A 24,415-nucleotide genomic window follows, 5' to 3' on the forward strand; every position below is an offset into this window, starting at 1 on the left:
GTTTCTTGACCACAAGGAGACATTTCCCTGAGCAGAGCCAGGTTTTCTTTTGCATACATTTTATTTACAGCAGTCTCCTGAGCAGCTGTTAAAGCCAGAGCTCCCTTCGGTGGGATATCCTTGGTGCCACGTTTCTTGGATGAAGCCAGTGGAATAGTCACATATTAAATTTGCAACACAGAAGGTGTTTTTTGCAGATGCAGTTCACAGAAGAAAAACCATTCTGGGGTGCTTGGCAATGCTGTGAAGCAAGGATCCAGCCCTGGGATGCAGAAGCAGAACCGGCCGGATGCTGCCGGTCCCAGCCCAGCAGAAGGGACACGTGCGGCCCCATGTCTGCCCAGAGCTGAGGCTCCTCCAGCCCTGTTTTCTGAAACTTCTTTGTTTTTAAGGAAAATGCTTTGCTGTTATGTGTCTGTTGGCATTCTCTCCTGAAATCCACACCTTCCCCGACCCTTTCACCCCATGCCATCGAAGCCTTTTTTGCATTCTCTGTCTGCACAAAAGTCACAACTGCTTTCAATTGCATCCCAAGCCCATCCCCATTAGAAACCATTCCTCACACACAGGTCTACAAAGACACCTGGAAGTCCAGGTCCTCAGGGTCCAGGAGAGCATCCTTTTTCTCCTTGCTGCCCTGCTGCACACGGTACCACTGTTCAGCAAACCGGACAGCATCATGGACGCTGTGGAACGCCAGCTGACCACCGCTGTCTGTCCTGCCAGCCCAACCTCCCTCCCGGAGCTGGTGGCGGATGGAGGGGTTGCAGTTGGCCAGGAGCACCTGGACACCAATCTCCTTGTAGTCACGTTGTATCTCCTTCAGCACCGAGAGACCCACAGTGTCTATGAACTGCATTGCCCCACAGTCAAGGATTAAGGTGTGCATATCTATGGAGGGAGGAGAGGCATCGGATGGAGGCTTCTCAGTCCTTTTTTTGGCAGGTTTCAGGCAGTCAAACCTGGTGCCAAAAAAGCTCTTGCTGTTGCTTGTGTCTGCATTTGCCTGGGCCCCCACCATTTGGTGCTTAGCAGCCAGCAGGACAGGATTTGCCCCAGTTTTCTGGTAAAGAACAGTCTTGAAATAGTCCTTGTTGGCATAGTAAAGAGATGACTCGAAGCGGAAGATCTTGATGTTGGCAATACTGCTGAGCTGCTTGTAAGCGGACTGGTCCTCGTAGATTTCCGTGTTGCTGACCTTGCCCAGGAGCGTGGCCCTGGGTCTCTGGGTGCGGAAGATAACGCAGAGCAGAGCGAAGCAGACGCCCACGAGGAGACCGATCTCCGTGGTGAGCAGCGTGGAGGACAGCATGGTCGTCCACCACACCACCGCGTCCAGCTTGCTGAGCTGCCACATGCGGGGGGTGTCACGGAACTTCCTCAGGCCCCCCCGCAAGTTGACGATGGTGACCACCCCCAGGATGGAGGTCTGCAGCGAGTAGAAGAGCGGGGCGATCCACAGCAGCACCAGCAGCAGCACCAGGGAGGTGACCAGGCCAGAGACCTGGGTCTGGGTCCCCGTAGACTCCTTCAGCAGAGTCTTGGTCAGCGCTGCAGAGCTGGCAAAGCAGTAGAAGAAAGAAGGGACCAGGTTGCACATGCCAATGGCAATCATCTCTTGGTTGGCACAGACAGTGTAACCGTGCTTTTTGCCAAAGATTTCCGCCAAGGAGACGGTCATGGCAAAGCCAATAACAGCAATAGGCAGAGCATCAACTGCCAGGCTGGAAAACAGGTTTATATCTGGTAGAGTGGGTTTACTGAAGCCAGTGGGGATATCCCCACAAACAGCAGACCCATATCGCTCTTCGAAGTTAAAGTAGTAAGATATCACTGTGGCTACAATGACCACCAGCAGCTCTATGGGAAATGGGGCCTTCATCTTCTCCTTGTAGCGGTCATTGATCTCTTTGACAGGCATTATGATGGCCAAAGCAACCAGGCTGGTGACCAGGTCACAGACGTTGGTGCCTTGGATGTATCTGAAAAGGTCAACCCACGTCAGGATGAAGGATCCCACCCCTTCGTGACGAGGTATATTGAGTCCCAGGAGATACTTCATCTGGGAGGTGATGATGGTGAGGCTGGAGCCGGCCACAAAGCCGCTGAGGAGAGGTTCTGACAGGTACACAGCCACAAAGCCCAGCTGCAAAATCCCCAGCAGGATCTGAAAAGCAAGGCAGCCACAATTTTAGCATTGATTAAGAAGGGCTGGGAGAAGTAGCTGGCAATTTATGTGAGTTTGCTTCTTCAGCAGCTCTGGCTGTTTGTCTGCTGGGCATTCAGTGTGGCAGAGGACTTTGTCTGCAGTAGCTAATCTGCAGCATGGGAAGCTAAAGAGACCTACCTATAATACTTGCCTGTGGCTAAAGAAGCCAGAGAAGGAAGCCTACGAGGTCCCTGCCTCTGTGTCCTTACCAGCAATAAGGGTGCATCGCTAACACGGACACTCCAGGGAGCTCCGAGTACCGCTCGGTGCCAGAAAACCAGTGCCAGGCACTGAATTTTGGTTGTTCCAGTGAAAGAGCCTGAAGCTGTTCGGTGACAGCTGGGCCAGGCAGTGCCAGGGAGCACAACCTCAGGAGCCCCTGCTGATGGGGGGGGTCCCTGAGGGGTGTTCTTGCTGCTCTGACCCACAGCAGGAGCCAGCCCTCCAGGACGGGGCTGGTGGGAAGGTGGTTCCCAGTTCTCCCTCCTCCCTTGCTGTGTCTGATCCTAAAGGACGTGTCAGACACATCCAAGGACCTGGCCTGTCACATGGGGGAAACAAAACCCCACATTCAACCATGTTTGGGGGTTTCTAAATCAAATTTGATTCAAGGGTGTCAGGGTCTAGGCATGTCAGGAAAGGTTTCTCACAACTTGTAAATCTGAACCAAGACTGGACCTTAGGGGTCTTTAGCTCAGAGAAGTTCCTGGAAGGGAAAGGACAGGGAGAAAATGCACAACAGCAAACATTTGTACCTGGTAAAGGCCGACCAGAAAGCTTAAGGAAAGAGCCACAGTGATAGCATAGCAGCTCCTGTCGCAGAGATCTGTCCCATTGCTGACGGAGGTGGAGTTGCCCCCCAGCGAAGAGCCAGCGCTGCTGTCACCGTACCCTGCTAGCCGGAGGTGCCGGTCCACAGACTGCCCGATCATCAGGCACAGGACACCAAAGGGGCCCACGAAGTTATGGCGCGACGTGGCCATAGCGACGTAGATGATGTTGCAGAAGAAGCTGGTGTAGATTCCGTAGATGGGATCCTGGCTGGCTAAGAGGGAGTAGGAGATGGACTGAGGGATGGCAACTACCCCCACCAGGAGCCCAGACACCACATCCCCAAACAACTGCGTCTTGATGTTGTAACGGGGAAGCCAGTCCAGCACCGGGAACAACCGACAGAGGAAGGTGATGATGGTTTGCCGACTGCACGTACAGACCTCTCTGGCTTTCTTTAGGATGAGATCCTTGGTGCTGAAGTCTGCAGGCTCATACTCCTCCAATTGGACATGTATAAAATTGGCAGGACCCTCTTCTGGTGTTGGGGAGCTCTGTACATCTTTGCTTTGTCCTGATGTGTCCTCCATGGCCCAGGAGAGCTAAGGCAGGAGAGCAGGCAGTCGTGAGCTGTTGCAGTTATGTACACTGTGCTTTGCTTAGCTCCGGGGCTCAGGGAGATTGCATGGATAAATAAATAAAGGGAAACAACCTCAGACAAATCAAACAGAAAAGCACCTTCCTGCCGTGGTGGTTCATTTGTTTGCTTTCATTTGCAGACCTGATTAACCACAACCCTGAAAGCATGGTTTAAATTGCATCCACACTGGCACAGATGCCCACGCCAGGGACAGAGCTGTGCTGCTCCCCAACATACCCCTTGTTTTGAAACAGGGCAGCAGAATGCGTTAAGATCAGAAACTATTATTTCACAGAAACTAAAACCTCTTCAGGAACCCTGTGCTTCTTGATGACACCTCCATTTAAGCAAAAACTACTTTGAAAATGTTGAGAGATTCCAAGCGATGCTTTAGCAACGTGACACATGGGTAAGGAAGGTAATATGCAAAAGAATTTTTTCCTTAACATTTTAAATTATGATGCAATTAAATTGCATCAAACAGACTGGTCACAGGGGCTCCTATCTGCAGAATGAAACAGTCTTACTGTTTCTGATTAAGTAACGGAGACACTTCCCACTGCTACTCCAAGCTTTTCCAGCCAAAATGCAGCTGCAACAAACATGCTGCTGGTCAAAACTGAGCAACACGCAGAGAAAGATTCTCCTGAGAGGAGACCCAGAGTGGATGCAGTTTGGAAGCTGAACTGGGATGCTGAGAAAGCCCGTTCCCCTGCCCTAGGGCTTCGTTTCACATCGCTACTCCCAACCCAAACCTCCTGCCTCTGCCTGCGGGGTCGCACACTGGGTGCTTCTCACTGCCCGGGGCTTCTCCCCTGTGGACAGACCCATCTCCTCACCCTGCAGGAAATATGAACAGAGAAAACGTGAGGCTCACAACCGCAAACCTGTTTCCTTTGCCTTCCTTGGTCCGTGTGCTCCTTCCACCCGAGTTACCCAGCCAAGCACTGGCCTTTTTATCTCGCCCCAGCCGGTGAAGGTGCAGCCAGCCAAACAGAGCTGTGTTTTGAAAACAAACATCGTTCTGGGCGAGTATTTTTCATGAAAACTTGTTCTGGCCACTAAGAAGGATTGAAGGTGTTCAGAGAAGTGCTCCTGTCAGATAACAGTATTGCTGGTATCTGGAAACGTGTTTGCTAAACAAGGGGAACGATGCAAAAAATCCTCCTGCGTGTGCTACTGCCCTGCCCGCCCTGAACAGAGGGAGCACCACTGCCTGCGTCCCGCAAACCCGCACAACCCACACCGTGCACGGGCCTCTTGGAGACCACAGCACAAATAAGAAGGGATTTTGCTTTGCAGAAGCAAGCACAACTCGGTAAAGTGCAGCACCACATTTCTTTCATGGGTAAAGGCGAACAACTGCATTAGTGGCCAGGAAGAGAAGGCAATGCCTCATCATCCTGAACTGAAATAGCCTCACCAATAGCAGCTGTGACTGTTCTGCCCTGGTGACCCACGGTAACAGCCTACCTGAGACATCTCCACACGCACTCTGCTCACCTCAGTCTCCACTTCTTCTTTTCCACCACTTTTCCACCGATCTGGTCTCTAAGATTTTGCTGGGTGCGCCATTGCTGCGTGAGCAGGACAAACACCTGGCACTCAGGCAGCACCATCCTGACACCCTGTGCTGAGCTCGGGCAGGGGGCCGAGAGCCCACGGCGCTCAGAGAGGTGATGTGGGGTACCGGGAGATGACATTTCCACCAGCCTTTGATTCAGACACTGTGGAGACACCTGGAGGGAAGGAGAGGGGAACATTGGAAGATGAACATCCTGAGTTACATTTATCTCATCAGTGGAGGTCTGTAGCTCGGTAATTAGGAGTAAATAAATAAACACCAGTGCTCTCTGGCAGCAGGGAAAGAGGAGCCAGCTGCTCAATGTACTTATCTATTTATATGAATTCTTTTTTCTCTGCCATTCCTCCACAGCTCATGTATTTTCAGGTACATCTGTTGATAGCTCTGCTTTCCCTTCCCCTTCTTTCAGTAACAGACTCAATATTTCCCTACCCTTGTCATTCCTCTTGTCCTTAAAAGACAATCCCTTCATTTGCTTGATAATCTTTCTAGTCATGGCTTATCTTGTGTCATGGCCTGTCTGATGTTGTCTCCACTCACTCATTTTCCTTTTCCGTCTTCTTCCTCAGAAAATGACCCAAATTTCCGTTTTCCGTACAGTGGCTTCATCTTGGAATTCACTTGAACTGGCGAGTCGGTCACTGAAGAGCTGGCCAGGCTGGGCTAAAACCCAGCTCAGCACAATCCGCCTTTGGGTTTTTCTGTTTTACCGGCTGCGTACCAGGTGCTGGGCGGGCTCTGCGTGGCCTGCCCCTCTGGAACACCTTTCCCAAGCAGCCTGCCCGGGGCTGTGAGCCAGGGGATGGAGCTGGGGGTCTCGTCTAGGACAGGAGCGGTGTGGTGAGAATTACAGGGAAGGCAGAGACAGGCAAAGGGTGCTGCTGATTGAAGCTCATTAGCTCTGCATCAGCAGGGGTCAGAGTTACCCAGCTGAAGGCAATGCCTGTCCTGTGCTTTTCAAAGAGAGCAGAGAGCTCCTGCCGGGATTCTCCGTAATTGAGTGCTCCCACCGCTCTGCTGGCACCAACACAAGAATTACAGCATGTGCACTGAGGTCACCTAAGGCAAAAGGCATCCTCAGGTAAAAGCTGAGCCGTGCTGGATCAAGAAAACATTTTGTGCAACTCGAGGACAAGTATGCAGAGATAATTCTTGCAGTAACTGCCCAGAGCTGCAGCCACAGCTGCTCTCATTTTGCTCTGACTCTTCCTGGCCGTGACCCAACCAAGTCATAATCTGTTACGCCAAATAACACTGAAATACATTGCAGTAATTTTTTTAAGGCTGAATATGTAATACCAGGCTTCGTAACTACACCTATTGTAAAGTCCAGGTAGCGCCAAACCTGACATTTCTTGCACCTCGCAAGTACAGACGTGGCCCACAGGAGGGTGCTGCTCACCGGCTCATCGTCATCGTCACATTGCTTATCACCTCTTCTTGCTCAGGAGACAAACCAGGCGCCCTGGTTTGTGTCGGCAGGAGCTGCCACGTCAGCCTGCAAGTGCAGCAGATGGTGCGGGGGACAGTGAGCACCCCATGGGGACAACACAAACCCAACGGGGACAGGGGACACCCAACAGGGACTGGGACTCACTGCTCAAACACCCGTGGCTTTTCTTCTTAAAATTCATAGCTGCAGCATCTAAGGTAGCAAGCAAGCATCCGACAACAGAAAATCCATAAATATATTTTAATGGTGATAAAGAAATCCCAACGATTGTACCATATTTGATAGAAAACTCTAGTGCTAACAAATCTTCTACAATAAGGCACATAAGCATTTAAAAAGGGCAATTAATGCAAATCCAGAGACAGTGTGGAGAGTCAATGAGATGCAGGGGCTGCACCCAGAGCCGATCGCAGGACATCACAAGAAGGCTGGGAAAACACGACCCTCACCGTGCACAGGGTTGGGGAGCACGGGGGTCCCTGGTGGCAACACGTCCCTCCCCACTGGGCACCAGGAAGGTCCGTGCCACCAAACACCCAGCGGGACAGACCGACACCATGGAGAGAGTCGCTGCCCGGCACCCTGGATCCCACCGCCCAGCTTGGGGAAACGCGTACCTTATTGATACCGCACAGTAAAAAACAAGGTGATCTTTTATACATAACTACGCAACTTTGCCACATTTCATTCAAATAAACTATTTTGTAAACTGCTTAAGGTCAGTCGACCGGTGTGATCCGTTCCACTCCTGACTGATGTCTTGTTTGGTTAAACTGATCATGCAACTTGTAAAAGCTGCTCCAGGCAAAGTTTGCCATTTTGTTTATTCTGAAAAACATTGTCACAAATCTCTAAAATTATTCTGAATTAAAAAAAAATATCAAAAATCATCCCGAGGTACCAGAAATGATGGTCAGGGACTCGAGTGGCTGGTGAACTCAAGGCATCATGTGCTTACCAGATAAAGCGAGGCTTTCCCTCTGTTAACCATGTTTCAGCTGTATTTCAAATACACATAAAATTTGCCGCCTCAAGTGGAAAAATAGATAAAAAAACTTGGACCCAAGTCCAGCAAAACCTTTTGCTTCCCATCTTCCTGCGGAGTCCTGAGGTCGTTTGGGAGCCGGACAAAGAGCCAAGCGCTTTGGAGAGAGCTGGAATTCAAAGAGTTTTGGCAGGAAAGTTACTCAATGGAGATGTGAATCTCTATCCAATGCTGTAATATCTTGTGTGTTTGCACTTTAGAGAACAGCAACATGCCCTAGCTTATGCAATCTCCAGAAAATAAAATACAAACATATTAATCATAATATGACCTAAATATTTCTATTAAATATTTGCCATTTTGCCTAACCAGAGGCATCACTTTCAGCATTGTAATAATCTCAAAATAAAAAGCAAGACTCAGTTACTTCCATTTCAGGTGGGCCTTTTCTGAAATAGTAAAGATCAGGCAGGTTTTCACACCAGCAGCTGATCCTACAATAACCAAGTGCACATAACTCTTGGGACTCAGCAAGGTCACCCACAGTGCAAAGTCTGCACTACAGTCATCGCTGCTTTTATCTACGCCAGCACAGCAGAAGCGCAAAGCCCTGGCGTGGACAGGTACATCAGCATTGAAGTCACACAACAGCATCCTACACTGAGACTCAGCAAAGCGAGCAGCACAGACACAAAGCACCTTGTATGGCACGAGCAGCAGACGACTGCTATCTGCATCACAGCTTCATTAGCTTAGCCATGCCCGTTAAAAGAAAAATTAAATGTAAATCACTTCAGTCACTTAATCACCTTTCCAAAGCATATGGAAAACACCCAAAACAACACAAACCCAGAAAAACACAACAGAAGATAATGCCCTGAAACAAACTGCCTGAAGAGTGCTCCTGCACCGCTTCTGGGATGGAGATGTGTGGGTGATGGGACTTCAACCCACTGAAAAGCTCCTCGCACCGTCAGCACTGGGGGTGACAGCAGGGAGCTGGGCACGGTGCGGAACAGCCCATTAGTGCAGCCCACAGGTGATGGGCTTGGGAACTGCACAGGGTCACTGCTCTTCTCGGGGGAGGTTTGGCTACTGAAAGACTTGGACCCCGCCAGGCGAGTCCCAGATGCAGGACCTGGCCCAGGCAGAGCTCAGGGCTGGCCTGGGCACAAGGCTGCGGGATGCAGCTGAAAGCCCTGGCGCGGGATGCTCTCCCACCTGCAGCCCCTCACCACAGACCCACCGGCAGCAGGTTCCAGTGCCTCCCAGCACAAGCGAGTGGAGATGAAGGAACAGCTGAGTTCTCCCCCAGGAGAAAGCACCTTTCCATTCAGCACTGCAGACCGATGGGGACGGAGCACAGCGGCCGTGAAGCTTTGCTGCCCTGGCTGGGAGAGTCATGGGTGGATTTGAGACTAAAATTAGATAAAAATAAATGAGCATGAGAACAGAAATCCCTTAGATGTGTAGTTCAGGACAGCGACTCGGGCGGCAGCACTGAGCAGGAACTGGCGCCTGGGTTATTATTATATTCCTGGAGAAAGGCACGTGGCTGTGTACCAGTGTCACCGCAGCCCCAGGTGGCATTCCCAGGTGGCACCGTCACTTCTGCAGCTACACAGACCCCGGCACAGCCGCACACCGGGCTAAGGCTTGTGGGGGGACGCACAGCGGTGCTCCCCACAGGGCTGGGCTTATTTTACCCTCTGCTCAGGGACTTTAGCCTCATCAAAAGATCTGGTGTGAACATTGGGTAGCAGGTCACACATAACAGCAACATAGAAAGGCAACGAGTCTTCTGTTTACAGTCAATCCCATGCAATGTCTTAGAGCAAAACACAGAGAGAACCACCAAGAAGGTGGAGGCGAGTCTCCCAGTAAACTAGAGAGGAGCTTACAAGGAAATCAGGATCAATGAATCATGCAAGACTCGGGTAGGCAATGCCATTATAAATCCAAAATAAGCACCACACACCCCACTGCAGTACCTTATCTTGTTTATGAAGTGGCCTGAAGACTGTTTCCATATCAAAGCATTCACACAAGTGAAACATTTATTAGTGCAACGGCCACATTAGGAGGAACTGACACTGCTATCTATAGCAGCAGCAAACGGAAAAACAGAGCCTGCCATTTAGCAGAAGACTAAAGACATTTCCAGGAGTCTTTAGTACAGCTGAGACCACGAGCGTTAATTTCCGTAATGCTGTGTTGTTGTCATTAATGAATGTGCTAATGATCTCCTAATTCCTCATTTAGACTGATAATTGCTGATTAGCACGTTTGGGAATGGAGATCAACTGATTTATACCATCTTCCAATCCAGGCCGGGTACTGAAGGATGCACCTGGGATGAACATTCCTGTTCTAGACAGACGGATAAATCCAAAAAGCAATCGTTCTGAGATTCCTATGGATTATACGTTAAGCTGTGAGGACAGGAACAGGAGTATCGCAGAAGCCTAACTGGATATACATATAGCCCCTGCATCCATCATACAGCAGCAAAAGGTGTATATATATGTACACATCTACCTACACACATGAAATTCCTTTATAAAACAAATTCTTTGGGGCAATAGTTTTCAGGCAGTGGTCCCCGATTCCTAAATGTGAAATTGGATTACGTCCACAGGGTCCATACACGTAGTCAAGCAAAACACGGTTCCTGCCAGGCAGCATAAATCGGATTCATGTCTGTTAAAAAGTGATTCCCAGACTAAGGAAAAATTGCTGAAAACCCATTGCTTTAAGAAATTCCAGCTCTTACAAGCTCTAACATTTGGTTAATTCCAAAGGTTTCTCTATTATACTGAACTCTCTGGCAAACGGCATTTATTTCTGTTCCCTTTTTAACCAGTGCTGTGTGTGTTAATATAGACTTATTAATACTATGACCTCTGGATGTTATCTTAAGTAAGAACGTTAAGAGTTGTTCTTCTGGTTGGCTGGCTGCTTTTGCTGTTGCATTTTAACACTGTTTCATTGTATTTTGCTTGAAAAGGAATTTGGAGGCCGCATTGCCTGTTGTGGCTGCACAACCAGCACCGAGGCCAAATACGACGTGCTCCAGCTAAACATAAACCGCTTCAGTATCTCTCTTAGCTGTAATCTGCATTAATTCATCAAAAAAAAAAATCAATTTATGGCTGTTTTATTGTGCTTTTATGTAAAAAAACACCCATGAGCTACAAATACACATCCCACTCGCTGTGGGAAGCGCGTACTTCTCTGAAGTAACGTTGCTATTCTTCCCTTCCCGGCATGGGCAGAAGTGTTTAAGAATGGTATTAAGGCTTTTGTTTAAAGGTTCTAGAGATACCTTCTGTTAATGGTTCTAGAGATGCTTTTATGGCACCCAGATCCCTCTCGACATCCATCCAGGGGCTCTGAATGGGAACACAAAACAGGTATCATAAGGCATTAAAACATCATTTCCACCCTGCACTCCCTGCGTAGGTGTTAACGCCACTCACTGCTTTTATACAGCTTAGGCTAATCCACTCTGGCAATACCAAATTGGCAATTCTAATTACCCAAACCGCATACAGGATTCTTAGCCCACAGTAAAAAGTTCGCTCAGGAGGTTCCTGCAGGAAAACCCATGATCAGCAGTAGCTGTTTGGGATTCTTCTCCTCTTACAAACACGCCCTAAGGACAAGAAAGAACAATATCCGTGTTCAGTCCTGCAGAAGCTTCGGCATTTTCTGACACTTGGGAAACCTGCTTCCTTAACAATGCAGTTCTGGAAAAACAAAGCACAGATCTCAGTTACACGCTACCTTTGGACACATCCTACAGCCTGCCCCCCGTATTTCTATTCGATGCTACAACATCCTAAAAAGTGCAGTAAGTTCAGTCAACATACAAAGGTTCCCCGGTCCTTTCTGACACCTCGTCCTTGAGGTCCCAGCTCCCAGAGTGAACCGATAGGTGCCGTTTCAGTTGTCACAGAACGAAGGGAACAGCTACTGCTCCTAGCTCAGAAAAAACCCACCAATCCTAAACCCCAAAATCTCGTTCTACTTAGAGAACGTTTCACCATTCATATTGTATTTGTATTCCTTTTGTATATTTCTATTCCTTTTTGACTCCTAGCTCGTTATTTTGGAACAATTAAAGATGAGAGTATTGCCTTTATACAGCAGCTTTTCCCTTCTAAAAGCTGTGAGGAACCTGCAATTCAGAGTGGAAACTCCCCTGGGAGAAGCCACCGTCTTCCAAAGACGTCCTATATGTTACATAGAGCTGGTACTCAGTAAAAACATCTCAATTCTGCCTTCAAAATTGCATTTTGTTGGTTTAAGAGAACCTTTTCCTACCCAGTATTTTAGCATGAAGAACGGGCGCTCTTCACTGTTCTGCATAGTTTAGAAGTACAAAGTTTAACTTACACTCATATGGTCAAACAACATCCAAAGAACCCCTGACTCCTTTTGCAATGCCTGGATTTCTCGGCCTGTCCATCCCCATTACATCAAGTCCATGACAGAGCACGTGTAAAGGGTTCGAGCTCAATAAAACCTGGATTTACACATGAATTCTGTGCGACGTGGACAAATTCGGGCAGACGTTGGATAATCTACCGGCCCTTTTCATTTTGGTGCCCGTGATTCTGTCCGCCTGGCACATAGAACTGGCTACGAGGGACCGTTCTCTGTCGAAACTCAAGAATGGGAGATTTTTCCATCTCTAATGTCCACAATTCTAAAGAGCTCCTAAATATTAGCAAAATGAACGATGGACCATAAGCATGAATCAGACTTCTAAACTGTCACCTCTGAATAAAAATCATGCCAAAAAAATTCAAGCTAAAGAGGCAAACTTTCTGGGCATGTAGATGCCCTTTTTCCCCCAAAATAAGACCTACTCCAAAAATAAGCCCTAGCATTTTTCAGGATTTTTGAGGATGCTCAAATTATAAGCCCTACTCCAAAAATAAGTCCTAGTTACAGTTAGTTTAAAAAAATCAATTAAAATAGTGTCCAGGCAGCTATACACGTAAAAAAGTAAAATTAATAGGCAATAGAAGGCAGCAGGACAGAGAGAGCCCCTTCACCAAGAAAAGCAGACACCCCCAAAAGAATCGCACCCAAGAGACAACATGAGACCCAAAACAACGTACATTGTCATACATGGAAAAAGGAAACAGAGTCACAAGAAATTAACGATGGAATTCAGGGTTTGGAGAGTTATGATGATGTTCCAGAACGTGATGACATGACCATACTTGAATAAATGTTGATTTTTTTTTTTGGTCAAGAATAAATGTAGATTGTTGTTCACGGAAAAATAAGACGCCCCCTGAAAATAAGCCCTTACTTATCTTTTGGAGCAAAAATTAGTGTAAGACCCTGTCTTATTTTCGGGGAAATGGGGTAGGAGACAACCATGCCCTCACCGCCTGGCTTCACTGGGCTCTCAGGAGACAAGCCCAAGGCCCCTGGAGGCGGTAGGTGGTTAAAGCTATTCATTAACACCTTCTCACGCATGCTTGGATTTCATTTATCTATCTGTCTCAAATTCAGGGCGGTCAGAGGAATCACCAACCACTCACTCCACAGTAAAGACCAAAGCAAATAGTCCTCATCAGTTATTTCTTAGAAAATATAAAGGTGTGGTGACATGGAAAGGCAATGGCAGAAAGAGAGACAAGAAGTGAGTTGCCCCTCATTCAAAATCCTGCCCCATCCACAGGGACAGGGGTGCAATAAAGACTTCAATGCTGGTGACCAAAACTCAGAGGGGAACTGAGACATGGAAAGTTCAGGAGAGAAGAGAAATGAGATGAACCACCATATGAAAAACTCTTAGATTCACAGATTGGACGTAACCAAGTTAAAAGTCATCTTAATTCAGCACCACCCATTGAATCACTATAGCAGGCAGACCAAACTTAATGCATCAAAACAGACTGTGCAGTAGCCAGTGTGTTAACAACCCTGCCTCTGTTTTGCTGAGTGCAGGTGTATTGCATGGACATACAGACCCACAGCCATTTTTTCGCCAGACTTTGCTCCAGCTTGCTGCCTTCCCACCATTAGTTCTTGGAAGCGCTGGTCCCATTGTGCCCCTGCGCACCCAGCGCAAAGTCCACGGCCTGGTGCACGCTGTGGAAGAGCAGGGGGTCCTCCCCCTCTTGGAAGAACTCTCCTCGGATCAGGGAACTCCTCACCGAGGGATTGCACTGGGCCAGCAGCACCTGGACACCGATGTCCCTGTAGTCCTTGCAGACCTCTTTGAGCGTGCGTATTCCTGCCGTGTCCAGAAACTGCACCGCACAACAGTCGATCACTATTGTGTGAAACCCAAGAGGCTCGGAGACAAAATCCACGGAGACGCTGGTCTGATTGCCACCAGAATCCACCTCTTTATCTCTAAGCATTCTTTTTACTGCTTTCTTCTTCGCTGCCTTCACCCAAAGCGGGTTGACGCCGGTTTGCTTGTAGAGGGTGGATTTAAAGCACTCTTTGTTGATGTAGTAGAGGGGCGCTTCGAAACGGAACACCACGATTCCCGGCTTGGTCTGCAAGTTCTTGTAAGCAGACAGGGATTCGTACGTCTCGGACTCCGCCACCCAGCCGAGCAGCGGTGCCTCCGGCCTCTGAGTCCGGAAAATGACGCAGAGCATAGAGAAGCAAACGCCAACCAAAAGGCCGATCTCGGTGCTGATGAGTGCTGAGGCTGCCATAGTAACCAACCAGATCACGGTGTCCACTCGGCTCAAATGCCACATTTTCGGCAAGTCCTTGAACTTCCGCAGGGCTCCTCTGAGGTTCACAATGGTTATGACAGCAAGGACGCATTTCTGAAGGGAGTAAAATAAAGGTGCAATCACAAGGAGGACTAACAGGATTACCAAACTAGTGATCATGCCAGACATTTGTGTCCTACAGCCTGTGGACTCTTTCACAAGAGTCTTGGCAAGAGCTGCACTTGTTGTGAAGCAATGGAAGAAAGAGGGAATGATGTTGCAGAAGCCAATGGCGTACATTTCCTGGTTGGCCTTCACAGAGTAACCATGCTTCTTGGCAAACATCTCCGAGAGGGAGACGGTGATGGCAAAGCCAATAACAGCTATGGGGACAGCATCCAAAGCCACATTAGGAATGAGGTTCCAGTCTGGAGGGCGGGGTGGCAGAAACCCAGTCGGGATGTGCCCAGCAACGCTCGAGCCGTAAGTCTCTCTGAGCTTCCCAAAGTGAGATGCCAGAGTAGCTGCCACAATCACCACCAGTTCAACTGGTAATGGAGCCTTGAGCCTGGATTTAAAGTGTTCATTCAGCTCTTTGGTTGGGATAAGTACAAGAAAGCACAAGAAGCTGGTGATGAGATCACAGAAGTTGGTCTTGTGTATGTTTTTGAAGATGTTTATCCAGGTGGTTATGAGGGAGCCGATGCCGCTGCTCCGGGGAATGTCTATGCCCAGGAGATACTTGGCTTGCGAGGTCAGGATGGTGAAGGAGGCACCCGTGACAAATCCACTCAGCAATGAATCGGAGAGGTACACTGAGACAAAGCCCACTTGAAAGAAACCCATGGCCACCTGGAAGGAAGCAACGACACACAACAGATTAGGACACAAATCTGACACCACTATGGGGCTACGGAGGGAGGAGGGACTCAAAACCACCGTGCATGGCCCTGGAGGATAAGGAATGCTCTCAGCATGGAGAAACCAGTCTCCAGCATCGAGCCGGTCCTGGTGCCCCACACATGAACTAACTGCATTTTTTGAAGGCCTTCACACTCTGAACCTGCGTTTATCGTTTGCTCATTGATTCAGTTTTAACTTCTGGTTACCGCAGCAGGCAAAGAAACCCAGGGGAAAAAGCATTTGAAATGCTGGCTGCTTTTGCTATCGCTTTCTCAAGTTCTTCCAGCCTCCGAACTTTGCAGGGATCCAAAACTTCTTTGGTTTTCGTTGTCTTACACTTGAGCTCACAACCTGCAGTAAAACCAAGGCTTAGAGCAGACCAGCTGTCCTTCGCACTGCATCAAGTTTGGTGCAGCTGCTTCAGATACTACATGAGCTGTCAACTCTTGTGATGCAGATTTCATAAAGGGAGATCAATTTAAGCGCTTTTTCATTAATTTTTATTAATGCTAGTTGAACGGACAAACTCTCTGTGCTTTCTCATGGCAATCACTAGTTTTAGGGATATCTAGCCCACCTGGTAAATGTCCCCTCATCAACCTTCATGATAAATGGAGCATGGACCTTCTCAAAGCAGTTTGCTAGAAACCTTTAACTCCCCACGCTGGACAAAAGGGCTGTCCACACCGTCACCTGCAGGCCAGAACTTACAGGTATTAAGCTTCAAGTAGCGCCAATTTGATAGAGCTTATTAGGTAATTAAGGCAAAATAAAGCAAGCTAGAGTCCTGGCTGGGAACTTCACAAGAACCAAGAAGCATTACAGAAGAGAAGGCAGGTTTGAGATCTGCACTGACTGGACATCGGCTCAGAGCCAAGCTCTACAAAACGCTCCCGCACAGCCTCGGTAATCCAGTTAATTCAGATGAATTTTCTGGCTGTAAAACATTAGCAGCATTGTCTTATCCAGTTATGCTGTAGGGAACTGGTGCGAGCAGGCTTGCATTCTGCCATTTGATGGTAAAGTTTCTGATACAAATAATGTGATTTTGGTTGGAGCTTCCAATCAAAAATAAATCTATATTTGAGGCTGTGAAGACCTACTGGTTAACGGGCAGAGAGACAGCAAGTGGAATAGGCCTAACATTCAGAAGTATTTAGGATTAAGTAATCTGACTCCTTCATATAAAGTTACTTAATTGCACTTGTACTTGCAAAGAACATTAAGCATAATTCACAGCTCCAAAACTACGTCCATCCTATGGTGGTGAAACAAAGTCCAGTGTCCCTCAGGAGCCCCGAAATGTTTCTGAAGTTACTCAACACTAAATTGCAGTGCAAGAAAAAGCCCCAGGTTGTGTCTAAAACCACTGGTTTAGAGCATCACGGGTACATTTCCTTTTCTACTCTCCAGTTTGATTAACATTCACCCTGCAGGTCACTGTAGGAACAAATTCATGTGAACTCACAAACTGAAATACCACAGCTCTACAGCACCATTAAAACTAAACCCACTCTGGTTAATGCATGACACTCTAAAAACAAAGATATCTGCTTTAATTTCAGCCACCAGTGAATTCTAGGAAGTCAGTAGAGACAGAGTGGTAAAATATTGTTGAGCAATATATTTTAATATGGTAATAATTAAAAGTTTTATTTTAAACATATTTTATCATCTTAGTAGTATCTTTTTCATATAACAGCATTGTTTTGGCTTTGAATGGGCAAATAGCCAAGTTTTACAAGCACAGTGACAAATAAAAAGAAACCAGACGTACTTTTACTGTCCGGATCATTTTTTGAGAAAAGGCAAACAGCTGACATCTGGCACTAAAAGCTGACACACCACATTTTGGCCCAAGGAAATGGGGGCCAAAGCAGATTGCACAGGAGCAGCAGGTGGTTATGTGCAAGTCCTTATGGTCCCCAGAGTGGCAACGCAAGCACAAGATGCTACTGAAACCCAGGAAAGGACACAGAGGAGTTTCCTGCACCACAGCAACCAGGGATGTCCAGCCCTCCCTGTGCCCGCTCCCCGGGATGCGGATCCAAGACAGGTGCAAGCCCAGCGGGCTGTTCACATGGACAACCACCTCAAGAAGAATCAAAGCTTTTATCCACAGAATGCCCGCTTGCCCACCTGCTCTTACCTGATAAACCCCAGCTATGAAGGTCATGGTAGCTCCCACCGTAATTGCATAGCAGCTTTTATCACAGAGCAGCTGCTGCGATGTGTGATTCCCAGGCGGAACGGTGGCGTTGACGTTGACGTGCTCGGCTGTGTCCATGAGGACAGTGGGCACAGCTGGCTCCAGGTCGTAGCCAGCTCTCTGTATTTCACGATCCACCACTTGTCCCACCATGAGGCAAATCACACCGAAGATGCCAACTGAGATGTGGCGGGAGGTTCCAAATATGAAATAAATAATGCCAGCGAAAAAGGATGTATAAAGGCCATAAATAGGCTCCTGTCCAGCCAAGAGAGAATAGGCAATTGACTGTGGGACTAGCAAGACCCCCACAATCACACCAGACATGATGTCTCCCAGTAGGTACTCTCTTTGTTTGTATTTAGGAAGCCACTGCAAGATGGGAAAGAAACTGAAAATATAGTCTTTAGCTTTGGCTGGAGTGCAGCTGCAAGTTTTCTTTGCTTGCTTCACCACCAGAGCCTTCACGCTCCTCTTCTTCTCTTGGGGCTCCAAGAACATTCTGTGATGGAAACTGCATTTAGCATCATCTCCTTCTGGCACTTCAGTCACTGAATGGACGTTGTTGAATTCTGCCATTGCTGCCACCTCAGGGACTCCCTAAAAACACAAAGAACCACCATTTGCCTTAAATCATAAAGGAATGTGCTATGTGAGGCTCTTTAATAGATCAAATAAAGTCTTTATTAAAAGAATGGGCTAAAAGTTCAGCACAGAGAAAGCTATTTCCAAGCCAATTTGTAAAGACCCTTCCCATTATATCCCTGTTAAGCAATGAATCACCTCTCAGAGATGAACCGTCCTAAAACAGCCTGAGTAACTGATCCCAACCACAGCAAAAGAACCCACACAAGAATAGAAGCAGCTACAGCGCTTCGCTTTTAGACTGGCTTCTCTTTCCAGATAAAAACACTCAGAGATTTCTAGAACAGCCTTGCGATTAGAAAGCTATTTAAGCCCAGTAACCCAGCTCTTCCACCTCACACCACAGCGTGGGTCTCCCTAGAGCGACCACGCTCCAGCGCGGGGTCTATCTGAACACACAGGACAGATGCTGACAGCTGGCCAACAGAAAACACCAGAGGCAAGCATTCATGTTTAACCCAAAAGGTGTTTACCCAGAGACAGCGAGCGTCTCTTTGGCGGGTGAGCTCCTGGAACAGAGACCTCCCTGGCTCCAAAACTGCGAACAGCACAGTGGCATCGGCAGGGATGGACTTTCTGCATCAGATGGACACTGTGTGCCTTGCTATTACCACAACTGAAACAACCCAAGCTCTGTCCCATGCAGACTGAACCGCATTGCCAGGTCTCACGCTCTGTGTGAGAGGCTTTATTAATTAATACCTACCCCTGGCTCTCCCCAGCCGGCAGGTAGCAGTGTGTTGATGCTTTTCTCCAGCTCCATATGCCCACACCTCCCACTCTGTATTCAACTTACCTGGACCACACATCAGGTCTGCAAACCAGAAAGATGAAAATAGCTCTAAAAAACCAGAGGAGAACGTGGCTCTTTGCGGCTGCTGTTGGGAGAACAGGCAGAGGAGCTGCTTAGGGAAAGTCACACTCGAAAAAGGAAAAATGAAGTTTTAATGCACTGCTGGGTTAGGAGAGACCTAAGTGAAAGATTGTATAGTTTGAACTCAAGCCCTGGTATCTCTGTCCTCCTTTTGGTCCTGGTTCTTACAACTGGAGAACCAAGAGTTCTGCATCCAAAGACCAGTCCACCCAGAACTTTAATACATATATATTTCTAGGGGTAAATTTTCAAATGTATCTGTTCGTCTCCATTTTTGCTCGTCATATAAGTCAATCACTTAGTACACTGGAAGGAAAGAGAAGAAAGTTTCCATTTTGTATACTTGTATGTTTGATTGTTCCAAGCATCTATCCTACAATCCCCTGGCTATGAAAAGTTATTGTACTGCATAGCTAGATACACCTTATAATGATGAATTTCCCTTAGCTAATGCCTTCCAGTTCAGCATCTTTATTGTGTTTAGATTAATTCCAGGCTTGGAAGAACCGTATGAAGAATTAGGATATTTATAAAGAAACGTGCATTGCAAGAAGTGACACACTCAGGATCACACAGTGATCACGATTGGAGAAGAACCCATTCCTACCTTCAGATATCCAACCTCACCCACCCGTACAACACCGCAAAGTCTGCTCAGGGTTTATTTATAGCGCTAAAAAAAAGAAGGCAAACACTACACAGTGAGAACGAAGCAAATATAGCATGCAAAAGCATGTGTTCACAGCACTCTGCACAGGCACGTTCTGTAGAAACTGCTCAAGCAGTTTCACAAGGACACAGTTACAAATCAAAAAGCTCTTCATCCAAAGCTAGGCAATCCAATGCTGTAAAAGCTGGGGGAAGGACTCACCCCGTGCTGCTTTTTCTGTAAAGCAAATTACTTGACTGAGTTTGTTTTCTAAGATTTTAGTAAACATTTCAGTAATTTAAAGCCTTCCAGTTCCCCTCATCCAGGACCTGCAGACAGTTCACTAACCCGGGAGCTTTTCTGTGTGTCCGGAACACCAACGCAAAACCCAGTTCAGCTGAGTTCTGCGCAGCGCCATAAATCATCCACACGGTAAATGACACCCGGGTTTTCTCAGTCCCGTGTAGACAATACAGAAATGTTTTAAGTGAAAATCGTTTTCCTCCCAAGCTCCAAGCATACACTGGGGCTTTGTGCTGACCTGCACCACAGCTTTCCCCACGCACCGTGAAAAGGGCCTTTGATCGCACAGTCCCTGCCTCTCCCCACCTCAGGACACCAGGAAATGACACAATTCCCAGCATCGGTTTCACCGTTTTCTGCCTGAAAGCAACGCTCTGTGTTACTTTTGTAGCCGTTTAGCCCAAGTTTGCCTAGGAAAACTGGATTTTCTTCTTTGAAAAGAAAACACCCTTTGGTTCAGTATACTCAAGGGCACCCTGTATATCTAACTTCAAAAAGGAGCTACTGTGCTTTTTTATTTTGAAAGCTGCTGTGTGTGATTCTGTGTGTATGTCTAGAATTTGCTTTTATCAGCTCCTTTTGGCCTAGGATCTTCAGGGGTGTCTGATTGCCACAAAGCTTTACTTAAGACACAAAGAAAGAGACTATAACCCAGAACTGAGGAAATTTCCAGTATCTCTGTGTTATCAAGTGACTGCCATAAAATAAAAGATATGTGGAGGTGCTGCATTCTTGAGATCCGATGACTTTTACAGACTACTTCTGGATCCCTTCTGGGCCTTTCTCACTGATCCATGGCACGGCAGAGGTGAATCAGCACCTTCCCAGCACCTGTCTGTGGGAAACCGCACCTGATGCACAGGGCTGGGCCGGCTCCAGCTCCCATTTCTGTCACCTTAACACTAAGAGAATAATGGATTGTGGAGCTCGCTCACCCGCTGGAATAACTTATTACAAGCTTAAACGAAAGACGTGAGCATTTAAGAGTAGAAACCAAACAGGTAGTGTTCTTTCTGTCACACCGATCTCAGTTTTTCAGGTTATTTCCCTAAATTTCACGTGCACCAGTCATCACCGTATGCAATCACCACCCACCCTTGTGTACCCACTTGCTATACACGAGAAGTTGCATGCACTTAAATACTAACGCATAAACACATTATATAAAGAGAGGCGAACGACTTTTGAAGAGATGTAAAGAAGCGGCAGGTGAATCAGGAATTCAGGTTCCACACAAACTGAACCAGGATTGGGCAACTACCTCTGCATCCTCGCAGTCTCACCCTAGGAGTACAGAAGGAAAGCAAATAACAAATAACTAATTCTTTGTCTTTACTCTTGTTGGCCAACAGCCTTTCCCATGTAATCTCCTAACTGCTGTGGAGCAACAAGGAAATTCAACACTGCCATGATAACACCGAGATAGGTGCTGTAACGCTTCCCGTAACTTGGAAAAAAGAAGTCAGGTTTTTGACAAAATCCTTAACATCCTCTGCCCAAACATTCAGGCCACAAACACTGATTTCAACAAGAGACTTAAAAATTATACGAACACTGAAATCCATACAGCAACACATTTAGGAACAGAGCTGCCTTATTCTTAGCACAATAACCACCAGCTGTTAAGTCAAGCGGGAAAACCTGCAAGGCCAAACAATAAAACATTGCTGGCATGAAATATTCACCCTCTTCCTACTTCAAACGTTAAGTTTTCCTGCGTGGCAGCAGCAGCGAAGCTGCAAACTGGGCTCAGGCAGCTCCCATACTCACTGTTAGCCGTCTCCATAACACACTGAGGGTCCTGGGGACAGCAAGGTGACCATGAGCCAGCACTGGGCCCTTGTGGCCAGGAAGGCCAATGGTACCTGGGGTGGGTTAGAAGGGGGTGGTCAGTAGGTCAGAGAGGTTCTCCTGCCCCTCTGCTCTGCCCTGGGGAGACCACACCTGGAATATTGTGTCCAGTTGTGGCCTCTCAGTTCCAGAAGGACAGGGAACTGCTGCAGAGAGTCCAGCGCAGCCACCAAGATGCTGAAGGGAGTGGAGCATCTCCCGTGTGAGGAAAGGCTGAGGGAGCTGGGGCTCTGGAGCCGGAGAAGAGGAGACTGAGGGGTGACTCATTCATGGGGATCAATATGGAAAGGGGGAGTGTCAGGAGGATGGAGCCAGGCTCTTCTGGGTGACAACCAGTGATAGGACAAGGGGCAATGGGTGCAAACTGGAACACAGGAGGTTCCACTTCAATTTGAGAAGAAACTTGTTCCTGGTGAGGGTATCAGAGCCTGGCCCAGGCTGCCCAGGGAGGCTGTGGAGTCTCCTTCTGTGCAGACATTCAAGCCCGCCTGGACCCCTTCCTGTGGAACCTCAGCTGGGTGTTCCTGCTCCATGGGGGGATTGCACTGGATGAGCTTCCCAGGGCCCTGACACTCCGGGGTTCAGCGGAGAGCTGCGGTGAGGCCGGGCGGAGGATTCTGCCCCACGGGAGCGCTTCCGTGGGCAATGGCTGCCAAACCCCAGCCCTGCTGCCGGCCCTCGGTGCCCGGCCCCGCTGCCGGGAGGGGAGCAGCGGCCGCCGGTGCGTGTGGCCGGGAGAGGGCTGGGCAAGAGACCCGCCCAGCCCCGAGCGGAACGCCACGCGCAGGGCTTGCATTGGCCTAAGGGAGGGTTTAATATTTTTTTGTTTGTTTGTTTTAATAAAACCTCCGAGAACAACACACAGCGCAAAGAAATCCACGCACTTCGTATACTCCTGAAACCGCGAGGTTTTTTGCCGAGAGCGCGTCTATGGCTTGGGAATCCAACCAACATGTAAGTTTCCAGGACAGCGAAAGGGAAGTCGTAACGCTTTCGATACAACATTCAGTTTCATCCTCTCGATCTCAGCACCACTTCCTTCACACGCAGCCCCGCCGCGGGCAGACACCCCAACCCCGCCGTTCGTTTTCTGTCTTCCGCTATTCTGCGAGCCGCTCCATAAAGCGGGGGTGCCAGCAGGAGCCGAGCCCACAAAACGACCCCACCGCCTCCCCGGCCCACGCAGCCCCGCTCGCCCCTTCCCCCGGCCCCGGGACCCGCCCGTTCGCCCCCGTTCCACAGCGCCCACTCACCGCGGGGCCGCCGGCGGCTCCAGACAGACCTGGGGCGGGCAGGAGGGAGGGACCGACCGACCGGCTGCAGCGGCTCCCGGCGTCTCGGCAGCGCCGGCCCGGCCCCTTCGCTCCCTCCCGCCCGCCTCCCCGCGAGGGGGCCGGAGCAGCGGGCAGGGAAGGGCCGGGCTGGGCCGCCCAGAGGCCACGGAAAGGCCCGGAGCAAGCGCGGCGAGCACCAACCCCTCTACCCTAACGCGCCAGTTACTTTCTAATTAATTAATTACTTGCTGATTAATTCCAAGTGTGTTGTGAATTACGAGCGGCCCGAAAAACCCTGGTGCAGAGAGCGACTCACTGATCCTTCTCATTACCCCTGAGAAAATAACCACCCCGAAGCAAAAAAACAAACCAGAGGAACTGTAGTGAAGAATTCATGTTTCTGTTAATTAAGTCACACTCACGCTTTTAAGTTGAAAGATTAATTATGCGTGGCTAACTTGAGATAGAGTGACCTTCAACTTCCCATGGCTGTCATAGGGGAACGGTACCGATTTCTGACAGAAAATGGCCTGATTTTGCTTTGGGGCGCCACTACTATTCATAAAAAATAATCTTTTAAGATTCCTCGGTGGTGTTTTTTCCAGTGTCCAGATCTGCCCGGGAGGTGCTTCCACCTGGGAAGGACGGAGGATCTTTGACGATGTTGATATTTTATATTCTCTGAAGTTGAACATTGCCTAATATTTGCATTTTGGGTGGAACCCCGAGCTGGGTTCACAGCGGAGAAGGCGAGACCAACCTGGGGCTTGCAGAATCCGTGCTCGTGTCTTTTGGTGTTAGGCAAATCCTATAAATCCTGCTGTAGAAATACAGAATATTTCCAACGGTAAACGTGTACCCTCTCCGCAAGGGTTGAACTACATGTCGTGGTAACTACAACATGGAAGTTGCAAAGGAAGGAAAAGGAACCCTCTCCCTTTCCCCTCGTTACCCACCATCAAAAGCATCCGTGGCTTTGCCTTCTGAGTCCTCTTAGGGACTTCCACCAGAGTTTTAATTGAGTTTCATGTGTGTGGTGACTCCAAGACTATCAGAGCAAATCCCCGAGGGGAGTGACATCTATGACAAAACCATTCAAAACAACCTTTTCTGTAGGGAATCTGCAGAAATCTAACAAGGAACCACAAAACCAAGTAACACGTGTTAAAGCATTTTCATCGTCGTCCTAGAGGCATTGGCTGTGGAACAGCTCGGATCACCAAATACATCATGTTTTCATGGAAGAAGCAGGGACATGGTATCTTCTTGGAATGCAAATAAAGAACATTATATTTTAAAAATTACTATTTTTTTCCTGAATCACTGCTATTATTAGGTTTTGCTTTTCTTTTTTCCTGTACACCAA

At 48.2% G+C, this 24,415-nt stretch overlaps 2 protein-coding genes across 3 annotated transcripts; both read right to left on the minus strand.

The window, feature by feature from the left end:
• LOC136107979 (sulfate transporter-like) lies at window positions 1-13,139 on the minus strand. Its single transcript, XM_065849421.2, is given in 14 exon segments — window positions 1-2,167; window positions 2,965-3,572; window positions 3,575-3,582; window positions 4,508-4,544; window positions 4,547-4,619; window positions 5,124-5,150; window positions 5,153-5,199; window positions 5,202-5,333; window positions 5,916-6,026; window positions 6,149-6,219; window positions 6,608-6,703; window positions 8,071-8,253; window positions 8,598-8,781; window positions 13,049-13,139. Coding segments are annotated over 14 exon segments (3,264 nt in total). The 3' UTR covers window positions 1-571.
• SLC26A2 (solute carrier family 26 member 2) lies at window positions 6,885-23,132 on the minus strand. 2 transcript variants are annotated; one of them, XM_071814609.1, is made up of 4 exons: window positions 23,029-23,132; window positions 18,895-18,976; window positions 17,394-18,053; window positions 6,885-15,193 (listed from the first exon to the last, which is right to left on the minus strand). In XM_071814609.1, exons 3-4 carry the CDS (start codon window positions 18,030-18,032, stop codon window positions 13,688-13,690), a joined length of 2,145 nt encoding a protein of 714 aa, XP_071670710.1. In that variant the 5' UTR covers window positions 18,033-18,053; window positions 18,895-18,976; window positions 23,029-23,132; the 3' UTR covers window positions 6,885-13,687. The 2 variants fall into 2 exon arrangements, with proteins under 2 accessions (XP_071670710.1, XP_065705003.1); XM_065848931.1 differs by lacking the exon at window positions 18,895-18,976 and having other exon boundaries at window positions 23,029-23,109.
• Window positions 23,133-24,415: the final 1,283 nt, after the last annotated feature.

The sequence above is a fragment of the Patagioenas fasciata genome, chromosome 14 (assembly GCF_037038585.1).
Source record: "Patagioenas fasciata isolate bPatFas1 chromosome 14, bPatFas1.hap1, whole genome shotgun sequence".
In the NCBI taxonomy this organism is placed as follows: Eukaryota; Metazoa; Chordata; class Aves; order Columbiformes; family Columbidae; genus Patagioenas; species Patagioenas fasciata.

Excerpts from the sequence above, each read along its gene's own strand:
- SLC26A2 (XM_071814609.1), bottom strand. The coding sequence starts at position 18,032 with ATGGCAGAATTCAACAACGTCCATTCAGTGACTGAAGTGCCAGAAGGA. Across the intron at positions 15,194-17,393 it reads TCATAGCTGGGGTTTATCAG|GTGGCCATGGGTTTCTTTCA; the intron begins GTAAGAGCAGGT and ends GCTTCCTTCCAG.